Source organism: Tachypleus tridentatus, chromosome 1, assembly GCF_004210375.1.
Source record: "Tachypleus tridentatus isolate NWPU-2018 chromosome 1, ASM421037v1, whole genome shotgun sequence".
Lineage (NCBI taxonomy): Eukaryota > Metazoa > Arthropoda > Merostomata > Xiphosura > Limulidae > Tachypleus > Tachypleus tridentatus.
In genome coordinates this window covers 177,764,486-177,778,390 of record NC_134825.1, presented here as the reverse complement: position 1 = coordinate 177,778,390, position 13,905 = coordinate 177,764,486, and the positions used below count along the sequence as shown (strand labels likewise).

At 34.9% G+C, this 13,905-nt stretch overlaps 1 protein-coding gene across 1 annotated transcript; it reads right to left on the bottom strand.

Moving 5' to 3' along the window:
- Positions 1-245: 245 nt before the first annotated feature.
- Positions 246-7,878, bottom strand: LOC143231139 (uncharacterized). Its single transcript, XM_076465780.1, has 4 exons — positions 7,645-7,878; positions 6,775-6,812; positions 3,873-4,115; positions 246-897 (listed from the first exon to the last, which is right to left on the bottom strand). The coding sequence occupies exons 1-4, from the start codon at positions 7,646-7,648 to the stop codon at positions 814-816; spliced, it is 369 nt and encodes a 122-aa protein (XP_076321895.1). The 5' UTR covers positions 7,649-7,878; the 3' UTR covers positions 246-813.
- Between the last annotated feature and the right edge of the window lie 6,027 nt (positions 7,879-13,905).

Below are 13,905 nucleotides of genomic sequence, written 5' to 3'. Positions count from 1 at the left end.
ATTTATATGCACGTAAAAAGAGTGTATTTAGTCAGCTGTACTGATTAATGTTCAGCTTCGTTGTAAGTGCATAACCTATCGGAAGATTTTATTTCTTATCACTGTTCTGTATCTTACATAATTTTATGAAAACATAAAGTGTATACAGGAGTTCCTATTGAATAAAACGAAATACTGTTTTTATAAAAATATTCTGACAGGTTCATTGGAAGACAACTGTTGTCAGGTTTAATAATTGTTTGGTATAACACATAAACTTCGGACTGTCAGACACTTTAATAGGGTCCTAACGGGACAATGAAAACTTCAAATAACATAAAGGTTGTAAGAATTGTTTGAAACCAACCAATATCAAATATACTCCATCGATTACACCAGTTTTTCCTGCCATCTATTGATAGCTTTTATTATTACCGCTGTAAGGTTTCTCAATTCACAGAACCAATGAAACGTAATTACAAAATTATTCTACCAAAAGTCGCCCTTCAATACTGATTGTTTAAAATGAACTCGATATCGTTTATTAGCACACACTAACCATCACCATTTTACACTGAAGTTGTGGGATTATGGGATATCCCATATATCTTTGTTAACAAGTTTAGTGAAATTTTCCCGACACCTTAATATCAAATGTTCATAATGCCAAGCAGCCCAAATTTCGCCCTTCACCGCTAAAGTCTTAACAAATATTGTGCTCAAAACCTTTGTCCTATCGTGGCAATCAAATCCTTGTTAATGGATATGTTTACATAAATAGGGTAAGCTCCAGGTACAGATAAATATATGAAACGTTTCCGTTTGCTCCATATCTCACTGATTCTCGACTAACCCAACAGATGGAGACGCAGTTGTAGAAAGAATCGCTTCTGTTTCATTTGAAGTTTTCATACGTTTCTGGAAATAAAAAGAGTCAAAGTCAAACCAATGATATTTGAAAGTATAACCGTTAAATTTTTCTCTAGAGTTAGATGTCTCTATAGAAAATAAGTCGGCTTAAAAAATCGTTCAATTTTGTTTTATTTCTTGATATTATTAAATTAAATAGTATATTCTTTCAGATATAAAACACTCGGATTTTAGTGACTTGTGAACAGAACCTTATCAAACACCTTATCACTGCTGTATACTCAAATTACTTGTTCTTTCAACACAAAAATGAAACTAGTAGAAAGATAAAGTGTAACTAAATGTTGGTCAAATAAAGTACATTTTTTTTTTACAGAGTTGCTAAATAGTTGCTACATTACAGTACAGTATTTACAGTGTCAACATACTTTACTGGATTCATTAGGTACAGTATTTACAGTGTCAACATACTTTACTGGATTCATTAGGTACAGTATGTACAGTGTCAACATACTTTACTGGATTCATTTGGTACAGTATTTACAGTGTCAACATACATTACTGGATTTGTCAGGTACAGTATTTACAGTGTCAACATACTTTACTGGATTCATTAGGTACAGTATGTACAGTGTCAACATACTTTACTGGATTCATTAGGTACAGTATGTACAGTGTCAACATACATTACTGGATTTGTTAGGTACAGTATGTACAGTGTCAACATACATTACTGGATTTGTTAGGTACAGTATTTACAGTGTCAACATACTTTACTGGATTCATTAGGTACAGTATGTACACTGTCAACATACTTTACTGGATTCATTAAGTACAGTATGTACACTGTCAACATACTTTACTGGATTCATTAGGTACAGTATGTACAGTGTCAACATACTTTACTGGATTCATTAGGTACAGTATGTACAGTGTCAACATACATTACTGGATTCATTAGGTACAGTATTTACAGTGTCAACATACATTACTGGATTCATTAGGTACAGTATTTACAGTGTCAATAAACTTTACTGGATTTGTTAGGTACAGTATGTACGCTGTCAACATACTTTACTGGATTGGTTAGGTACAGTATGTACACTGTCAACATACTTTACTGGATTGGTTAGGTACAGTATGTACACTGTCAACATACTTTACTGGATTGGTTAGGTACAGTATGTACAGTGTCAACATACTTTACTGGATTCATTAGGTACAGTATGTATGGTGTCAACATACTTTACTGGATTCATTAAGTACAGTATGTACACTGTCAACATACTTTACTGGATTCATTAGGTACAGTATGTACAGTGTCAACATACTTTACTGGATTCATTAAGTACAGTATGTACACTGTCAACATACTTTACTGGATTGGTTAGGTACAGTATGTACACTGTCAACATACTTTACTGGATTCATTAGGTACAGTATGTACAGTGTCAACATACTTTACTGGATTCATTAAGTACAGTATGTACACTGTCAACATACTTTACTGGATTCATTAGGTACAGTATGTACAGTGTCAACATACTTTACTGGATTCATTAAGTACAGTATGTACACTGTCAACATACTTTACTGGATTCATTAGGTACAGTATTTACAGTGTCAACATACTTTACTGGATTGGTTAGGTACAGTATGTACACTGTCAACATACTTTACTGGATTGGTTAGGTACAGTATGTACACTGTCAACACACTTTACTGGATTGGTTAGGTACAGTATGTACAGTGTCAACATACTTTACTGGATTGGTTAGGTACAGTATGTACAGTGTCAACATACATTACTGGATTCATTAGGTACAGTATTTACAGTGTCAACATACATTACTGGATTCATTAGGTACAGTATTTACAGTGTCAACATACATTACTGGATTCATTAGGTACAGTATTTACAGTGTCAATAAACTTTACTGGATTTGTTAGGTACAGTATGTACAATGTCAACATACTTTACTGGATTGGTTAAGTACAGTATTTACAGTGTCAACATACTTTACTGGATTCATTAGGTACAGTATGTACACTGTCAACATACTTTACTGGATTCATTAAGTACAGTATGTACAATGTCAACATACTTTACTGGATTTGTTAGGTACAGTATGTACACTGTCAACATACTTTACTGGATTGGTTAGGTACAGTATGTACACTGTCAACATACTTTACTGGATTCATTAGGTACAGTGTCAACATACTTTACTGGATTCATTAAGTACAGTATGTACAATGTCAACATACTTTACTGGATTCATTAAGTACAGTATGTACAATGTCAACATACTTTACTGGATTGGTTAAGTACAGTATGTACACTGTCAACATACTTTACTGGATTCATTAGGTACAGTATGTACAGTGTCAACATACTTTACTGGATTCATTAGGTACAGTATGTACACTGTCAACATACTTTACTGGATTCATTAAGTACAGTATGTACAGTGTCAACATACAATACTGGATTCATTAGGTACAGTATGTACAGTGTCAACATACTTTACTGGATTGGTTAGGTACAGTATGTACACTGTCAACATACTTTACTGGATTCATTAGGTACAGTATGTACACTGTCAACATACTTTACTGGATTCATTAAGTACACTATTTACAGTGCCAACATACTTTACTGGTTTCATTAGGTACAGTATGTACACTGTCAACATACTTCACTGGATTCATTAAGTACAGTATGTACACTGTCAACATACTTTACTGGATTGGTTAGGTACAGTATGTACACTGTCAACATACTTCACTGGATTCATTAAGTACAGTATGTACACTGTCAACATACTTTACTGGATTCATTAGGTACAGTACTTAAAGTGTCAACAAACTGGTTACTTCCACAAATGAATGCGGATGTTTTTAACATTGTACTGGTTATCTAACAGTCCACATGCGCTGGCCTCAGTAATTAATCAGCCATCTTAAAGTTACCAATCTTTACGTCTGATTATCCCAAAGGCTCTTCCACTGACATTGCTTACCAAAATCCGGCGCTTTTCAGCGCATGCGTATTCTGTTTCGTCCACATCGTTATAACAGTCGGAAAGGTAATTTTTGGGAAGTTTCTTTCCTCCATATTCACACAGTTTCTCTATCGGTTTGGCCTTCACGTACATCTTTTCCATACCTGTCGGTTTATCTTGAGGACAGTAGAACACCTTGGGAGTCTTGCTGTCAAAAACTATGCTCTTGCGCATCATATCTGCGCATGTTACTGCAAGTACCTGAAATAATAACATTATGTAGTTGATTGTCGGTTTCAGTACACTTTTGTATATTAATTTTAGTTTGTGAATTATAACCTCATCACACACAGATGACTTTCATTTTTATACAGTAAAACCACTGTCTGTATTTTATAATCTTGTAATACAGATTGTATTGGCCATATTTCTATTTATGCAACAGAATGCCTGGTTACAAATCAGAAATATTAATAGGAACATGAGAATCTATGGCATACAATAAATAATGTGAATAAACAACTGTGACTACTTCGTAAGAGACATCAGTAAATCATCACTTGAAATCCTTTTAGTCAGGATTATAATACTTTAATATATAAGACCTTTTTTACCTTTATATTACCTATATTTTTGTAAGTGCCATTAAAAACCAACGTGGAACGCACATGTACCCGAATCATTCCAAGATTGTTGGGGTGGTCAGTGTAATTAGAATGTCACTGATATTACTAAGAAACTCCTTACATTTAACACTATAGGGATGGTCGGTGTAGTTAGAATGTCACTGATATTACTAAGAAACTCCTTACATTTAACACTATAGGGATGGAAAGTGTTGTTAGAATGTCACTGATATTACTAAGAAACTCCTTACATTTAACACTATAGGTATGGTCGGTGTAGTTAGAATGTCACTGTTTTTGCCGTCTTGGAAGTCAATATAAAACTCATGTTTGAAAACTTGTTTAGTGAAATGTATCATTTTCCCACACGCTTTCGAACAAATGTTGTCTATAATTTTCAAACAGCTCCAAGACTGGTCTGTAAAACGTTTTTTTTTTTTTCAGGTTTCTCATTTCAGTCTTTGTTTTGTTGTAGCTGCTGAGACTATGTTTGGCTGGTGTGTATCAAAATGTTAACACTTTGTCTCATGATAACCGAGATCATAGCCTATCACTATGATAAATTATGACTAAGAACTACCACTTCCATTGACAACAGTACCAGTTTCACGAACCTCCTTCATTGTCTTGCATGTAACAATGAGTGAATGAAACAAAGTCAGACTGCCACATACGAGTGCCTAACATGTTGATTTCTCAACGTTTATAAGTATGCAATTTCCTTTTCAGGAGCTACTATGTTCAACACAGGGCTTGTGATGGTTGGTCACCTTCCGACTGATATTTTAATGTCAACAAAACAATGCACTAGTCAACATTTCATTGTTACACATGTCAACACGACAATGCACTAGTCAACATTTCATTGTTACACATGTCAACACGACAATGCACTGGACAACATTTCATTGTTACACATGTCAACACGACAATGCACTGGACAACATTTCATTGTTACACATGTCAACACGACAATGCACTGGACAACATTTCATTGTTACACATGTCAACACGACAATGCACTAGTCAACATTTCATTGTTACACATGTCAACACAACAATGCACTGGACAACATTTCATTGTTACACATGTCAACACAACAATGCACTGGACAACATTTCATTGTTACACATGTCAACACGACAATGCACTGGACAACATTTCATTGTTACACATGTCAACACGACAATGCACTAGTCAGCATTTCATTGTTACACATGTCAACACAATGCACTAAACATTTCATTGTTACACATGTCAACACGACAATGCACTAGACAAGATTTCATTGTTACACATGTCAAAACAACAATGCACTGGACAACATTTCATTGTTACACATGTCAACACAACAATGCACTAGACAACATTTCATTGTTACACCTGTCAACACAACAATGCACTGGACAACATTTCATTGTTACACATGTCAACACGACAATGCACTGGACAACATTTCATTGTTACACATGTCAACACAACAATGCACTTGTCAACATTTCATTGTTACACATGTCAACACAACAATGCACTGGACAACATTTCATTGTTACACATGTCAACACGACAATGCACTGGACAACATTTCATTGTTACACATGTCAACAACAATGCACTGGACAACATTTCATTATTACACCTGTCAACACAACAATGCATTAAACATTTCATTGTTACACAAAAAATGTATGTACGTATAATTATCGTTACCTACCAATTTTCTTTATTTTCATAAATATTTCTAAAACTGCATCTAATTTATGGCTTACGTGATGTAGGTATTTATGAAAAACTGGCAATATATATACGTGAAAAACGGCACACTTTCCATCGCCAGAATAGTTCCAATAATACATATACAGTATACTTACCATCGCCAGAATTGTTCAAAAATACATATATAGTATACTTACCATCGCCAGAATAGTTTCAATAATACGTATACAGTATACTTACAAATGCCAGAATTGTTCCAATAATACGTATACAGTATACTTACAAATGCCAGAATTGTTCCAATAATACGTATACAGTATACTTACAATCGCCAGAATTGTTCCAATAATACATATACAGTACACTTACCATCGCCAGAATTGTTCAAACAATACATATATAGTATACTTACCATCACCAGAATTATTCCAATAATACATATACAGTATTCTTACCACCGCCAGAATTGTTCTAATAATACATATACTTACCATCGCCAGAATTGTTCCAACAATGCATATACAGTATACTTACCATTGCCAGAATTGTTCCAACAATACATATACAGTATACTTACCACCACCAGAATTGCTCCAATAATAACAGCATTTCCACCTGGAAATACCAACAAGAGGAATATTAAATGTAGTTATTACCTGTCATAACAAAACGTTATAACCTTTATTTATATTAGAACAACAATGAAGGCTATTAACCCTAGTTAAGGGAAATCACTTGGAAACTCAGTTTAAATTCTTTATGGCGTTTGGAAATATTTTGAAGAACTTTCACATAGTATTAAGAAGAAAGCCCCTAGTGGCACAGCGGTATGTGTGCAGACTCACATGGCTAAAAACCGAGTTTCGATACCCGTGATGGGCAGAACACAGATAGCCAGTCCATTTTGTAGCTTTGTGCTAAATTAAACAAAATTAAGAAAAAGACAAGATAAACTATAGTGCTGCTATCTAGTGTAAAACCTCGCAAATTGCAAGGGCAATTTATCAACAGCTGAAACACGTGATTTATAAACATTAGGAACGAGTTAAATCTTTTGTTTTAGTTCGGTTATTATGTGTAATTCCTAAAACTTTACAGAGAAGATATAGGTGTTATTTTTAAATTTAATTTATAATTCTTTGTTGTCTGAATTACTACATACCAGGAATAAGTAAAAATGACTTCTATATACAATTTGTTTTTGTTTAGCAAATTATTCCAAAGTAACGTTTAACAATACTATTTAAAAATCTAAACTGTTGATTTTTTACCTTGTCGTAAAAAGGTATCGTTTATTTTGCTTACGTTTCGTGAAATGAAAAGAAACATTCACGAAATACAATTAAGGAAAAATAACTTTTCAACAGTCAGGTTACAGCAACATTTTAAGTTTCAAACTAAGTTGGCCTCTTGCAGTAAAAACATATATTTAACAAATATTACTTACCCATTTTATACACCAACACACTGTTACACAATCGTTACAAACACCAGTCTAACTATGCTTCTTCCACAGAACAAAGGAAGGATGAAACAACTGACGTGTCACAACCACGGTTATCCACCCTAGTCCTAATCACCTTTTACTCAGGTTGGTTTATTTCATTCCAAAACCGGTCTTGCAAGTCTGACATACATCACCTCTGTGTCAGGAGTTGATACTATACAGTAGCGCCGTCTATACCTGTACCTTGGCGCACATCCTTTCACTACTCGACTAGCGTTAAAAGAAATACTAGATTATCACAGCTATTATTGTAAAGAATTGATTTTCCAAAACTTAACATTAAATCACAATCTTTATCTCAGTTCACGATCAATAAAAAACTCTAAGCCTATCGTTTTCTTTACACTGTGTGTATTCAATAAAACAGCGTTGTTAGTTTGTGGTGGATCTCCGAATACATAGCTGGTGAGCCAGGTTCGAATCCGTGTGATATCACCAAATAGTTTCAAATAGCTGTGGGTACACTATGAGGCGAGCTAGCAGAACACTCTTGACTAACTGTCTTTCCTCTGATCAGTGATTCAAATAAGGTGTGTTAGCAGATAGCTTACGTAACGTGACCACAAATACAGAACCACTCTGTTGGTTTTGCCACTATGTTTTAAGAATAGCACCTCACATACCGGTATAATGGTTTAGTAAAAATGATGCAAAGTTCAGTCCGTCTAACGATTAAAAATATGATTTATTTCTTCGACACACCTTTCTGTAGGCTACGTTCGCTGATATACCTAATATCAAAAACCATTCCTTAAAATCTACTCTCGTTTGGTTCGTTTTGAATTTCGCGCAAAGCTACTCGAGGGCTATCTGCGCTACCCATCCCTAATTTAGCAGTGTAAGACTAGAGGGAAGGCAGCTAGTCATCACCACCCACCGCCAACTGTTTAACTTTATAATTGACGGTAACTCTTCAATAGACTCAATGGCTGATTATCTGTCTAACTAGTTCACTCAATAATTGACTAACTCATTCTGATTCACTGGCCAACTGACTGACTGACAACTCCAACTCACTCATTAGCTGACTAACTCACTGATTAATTAGCCAATTGGTTATTTCACTCACTGTTTAACTAGACGGCTTGTTATGTGACTTATTAACTCTCTGTTTTTAATAAGATATCTGTTATTATAAAAACTTACAAAGTTCGTTATTGTGTGTTTCACTCACTGTTTAACTAGACGGCTTGTTATGTGAATTATTAATTCTCTGTTTTTAATAAGATATCTGTTATTATAAAAACTTACAAAGTTCGTTATTGTGTGTTTTACTCAACACTTTTGAAGCCACATCAAATGTTATTGTTAATTATCTAGTACCCTATTACATTAAAAAATAATGTCATACATGACATCAAAGTAAGGGTTTGTGTCACAAATTACAACTAAGTAATTGAAATCCTGTCGCACATTACACGTTAGTGACTAATACTGTGACGTCGAATACAGTCTTTCAGGCACTTCACTCATACAAGTCAATTACTATATAAATTTGTAATATAACATGTTAAGGACAAACAATTCATTAATATAGGTTTTGGTTTGGTTTTCAATTCTCGCGCTAAGCTCACGAGGGCTATCTGCGCTAGCGGTCCCTAATTTAGCAGAGTAAGACTAGAGGGAAGGCAGCTAGTCATCACCACCCACCGCCAACTCTTTGGCTACTTTGATAGTGCCCCGTCGCACCAAACATGCTCGCCCTTTCAGCCGTGGTGGCGGTATAAAGTAACGGTCAATCCCACTATTCGTTGGTAAAAAGAGTAGCCCAAGAGTTGGCGGTGGGTGGTGATGACTAGCTAGCTTCCCTTTAGTCTTACACTGCTAAATTAGGGACGGCTAGCGCAGATAGCCCTTGAGTAGCTTTGCGCGAAATTCAAAAACAAAAACAAACAAACTTTGATAGTGGAATTGATCGCAACTTTATATCGCCTCCACAGCTGAAAGGACGAGAATGTTTGGTATGATGGGGATTCGAATCCGCGACTCATTATTTGGCCAGGTAGTTAGGGTCATGCTGAGCCCTCAATAATACTAATTAACGTTTATTAATAGTTGTAATATAACTTTTTAAAGAACAAACGACTCACTCATATAGGTTAATTATTATCCTAATTTGTAACGCAATACCTGGAAATACAAACATTTCAGTGGTACATGTCTATTAGGGTCAGAAGAGCTCCCATGAAAGGGCGCATTTATCCTTTACATTTCACACACACATACAGAAAATTGCACGTATTGTGATGTTAATTTAGCATCATAGTTAAAATAAATGTTTTTAGTAATTTTTATTAGAACTGTAAGTTTGTGTATAAGCAGACAACATTTTGTCTGTTGGCTTACACTATAAAGGTTGAGCCTCTATGTATATATATCTGTTTTCAAAAGATTCTTGTGGGCATCCTTATAATCGATTGTAACTCCCTCATTAAAATGGGAGATGACGTTTCGGCTTCGTTACCGAAGCTTTTTCCGGGTCACTGTAGGATGAAAGGATCAGAAATCTTGTGGAAAAGGATGTTCAGAGACAGGAGTCTCAGGAAATAGTTAAGAATCGTATGATTTTGCAGTTAAAATACATGAGGAAAGAGAAGAAATTGGAACTGGAAGTAATATTTCCAGAGTGAAGAACAACCAGAAGTAATCACTCAGGATGGAATTCATGGCAGGAAATCTCCTTTGTTTTATCATTCACGGTGAAGAAGGTGTTTCTTTTGATTAACGGTGGTCTTTCTGAATATGGATGAATGTTTCCTGAACTCAGACACTTTTCAAGTTGTACTCATCGTTGGTATTATTCTTGTTTCGTGAATAGAATAGTTTTACTCTGTTCTTTGATAAATCATTATACCTAAAATAGGGTTACCACTTTTTCATAGAAACATATTGGTACTCGTGTAGATGACACAATTAGCAAGTTAAGAGGACACAGGATTTCCTGTTGGCACTCTTGTAGGTGAAAAAATGGTAAGGACATAGGGTTTCCTATAGCCAGTCGTGTAGCTGACACAATTTGTAAGTTGAGAGGACAAAAAGGTTTCCTGTTGACACTTGTGTAGATGTCACAGTTAGTAAGGTGAGAGGAATCTTTAATAATCAGGAGAATTGTTATCCAACAGAGAAAATATTTACTTGGAGTTATTCAAAAAGTTGCATCACGCGTAACGAAACCTGATTTTCAGTGTTTTAAGACTGCAGTCTTACACCTGTGCCACTTGAAGGGAATTACGAGTGTTAATAATTATTACTTCAGTGTTTTAAGACTGCAGTCTTACTGCTGTGCCACTGGAAGAGAATTACGAGTGTTAATAACTATTTCAGTGTTTTAAGACTTCATTCTTACTGCTGTGCCACTAGAAGGGAATTACGGGTGTTAATAATTATTTCAGTGTTTTAAGACTGCAGTCTTATCGCTGTAACATTAGAAGGGAATTACGAGTGTTAATAAGTATTTCAGTGTCTTAAGACTGCAGTCGTACTGCTGTGCCAGTAGAAAAGAATTACGAGTGTTAATAACTATTTCACTGTTTTTTCTTTTTAAAATTTATTTTTTCTCTTTAATAACAGCATCTGGATTCTATAAACAGTGGTGTTGTCGATATTTGTTGTTCTGTTATTGGTTAGTTCAATTTTTAGGTATTTATTCTCTGTACTTTTAGTTTAGTAGAGTTACACCTTTGTGCAAATTAATTGAAACAAATGGTCATTTTAAAATATTTTCAGCATGGCGGCCGGTGTTGGCTCGCTGATTTCCTTTTATAGTCGTTTTTACATACAGACGGCGTCATTATCCGTGTTTTGCAGTTCGGTCGATCTATTTTTGGAATATGTGACGAAAATTTGAGGAATGTTACGTCATTCGAAATTGCGTTGTAAGGGTAAGGAGACCAGTGAAAAAAGAACTTCTTACCAACTCAATGAAGAAAAAACGGTATCAGTGGGGTCTGAAATACAAGAACTGGGTGCAATAACAATGGAGGAAGGTATTATTCAGTGACGAGACTCATTTCTTCGTACAGGGTCAAAGAAGTCTGCATGTTCGCAGATCTCCAGGTGAGAAACTTCGAGAATCTCAAATCAATCAGTTCGTAAACATTCTTTGAAGATGTTTTGGGGCTTTTTCAGCTAGTATGGCGTCGGAGGCTTACATATCGTAGAAGGTATTGTGCGAGGACCACAGTGCATCGAAGTTTTGCAGAGAAGAGTCGTTCCAGAATTGAAAAAGAGATTTCCAGATGGATCTGGCATTTTTCAGCAAGATGTGGCTCCGTGCCACACATCGAAACTTGTGAAGAATTTTATGACAACAACTTGTATAAAGGTGCTGGACTATCCTGGAAACTCTCCGGACTTAAATCATATTGAAAATATTTGGACGATATGTAAAGAAAGACTTCGGAGAAAAGTTTTTTTGTTTTTGAATTTCGCACAAAGCTACTCGAGGGCTGTCTGTGTTAGCCGTCCCTAATTTAGCAGTGTAAGACTAGAGGGAAGGCAGCTAGTCATCACCACCCACCGCCAACTCTTGGAATACTCTTTTACCAACGAATAGTGAGATTGATCGTTGCTTCATAACGCCCCCACAGATGAAAGGGCGAGCATGTTTGGTGGGACCGGGATTCGATCCCGCGATCCTCAGATTACGAGTCGCACGCCTTAACACGCTTGGCCATGCCAGGCCTCGGAGAAAAGACTGTACTACGAAAGATAAGCTAATTAAGGTGTGATACCGCGATCCAAACATTAGTAAAGATTGCAGTCAACTCGATGCCAAAGCGGATTAATGATTTTCTGAAGTATAAAGGCAGTCATATCATGTATTAATTTGTAGTAATGTTTTGGATTCTCAGAAATAAAACGCAAAAAATTTAACAAATCGTAATTTTCCGTCTTGTTTCAACTAATTTGCACAAGGGTGTATATCCTAGTACTTATTGATGGAACAACCAATTATCTTGTGTATAGATAATTTCATTTCGATCAATAATGCACTTGGATCTTTAACTTTAATGTCACGGAAATGTTTGTTCGATGTTAGTATGTTGTCAGCAGGTTTTATTCTTCGGTATATTCTAATATTGACCTGCTTTGTTTATTTTACCGTCTTCTGTGAGATAAGTACATCTGGATTCATTGTTTGGTTAAGCTGTTATTTAACTCCACTTTCTGTTCAACTCCATACTAGTATACCATTCACAAACTAGTAGACTTGCATCTATAAGTAATAAGTTGAAGTAATCGGCATGTGAAATAAAATAACGAATCTCTGAAATACAACAGCAGAAAGAACGCTCAGTGTCACCCTTACATTTAACATATAGTTACTTAAAAAACCAGAAAGAAATCTTTAATTTTGGAAAACTCAGTCATTTTATATCCCATCCTGTAGTGTTAGACTATATGTTATTCGGTAGTGTTAAACTATATTTTGTCGTGTAATATTATTCTATATATCATTCTGTAGTGTTAGACTATATGTTATCCCCTAGTGTTAAACTATATTTTGTCGTGTAATATTATTTTATATCTCATCCTGTAGTGTTAGACTATATGTTATTTGGTAGTGTTAAACTATATTTTGTCGTGTAATATTATTCTATATCTCATTCTGTAGTGTTAGACTATATGTTATTCGGTAGTGTTAAACTATATTTTGTCGTGTAATATTATTCTATATCTCATCCTGTAGTGTTAGACTATATGTTATCCCGTAGTGTTAAACTATATTTTGTCGTGTAATATTATTTTATATCTCATCCTGTAGTGTTAAACTATATTTTGTTGTGTAATATTATTTTATATCTCATCCTGTAGTGTTAGACTATATGTTATTTGGTAGTGCTAAACTATATTTTGTCGTGTAATATTATTCTATATCTTACCCTGTAGTGTTAGTCTATATGTTATTCGGTAGTGTTAAACTATATTTTGTCGCGTAATATTATTTTATATCTCATCCTGTAGTGTTAATGTTATTCGGTAGTGTTAAACTATATTTTGTCGTGTAATATTATTTTATATCTCATCCTGTAGTGTTAGACTATATGTTATTCGGTAGTGTTAAACTATATTTTGTCGTGTAATATTATTCTATATCTCATTCCCTAGTGTTAAACTATATGTTATCCTGGGGTGTTATTCCATATCTTATCCTGTAGTTGGAATATACGTTATCCTAAAGTGTTAGTCTATATGTTA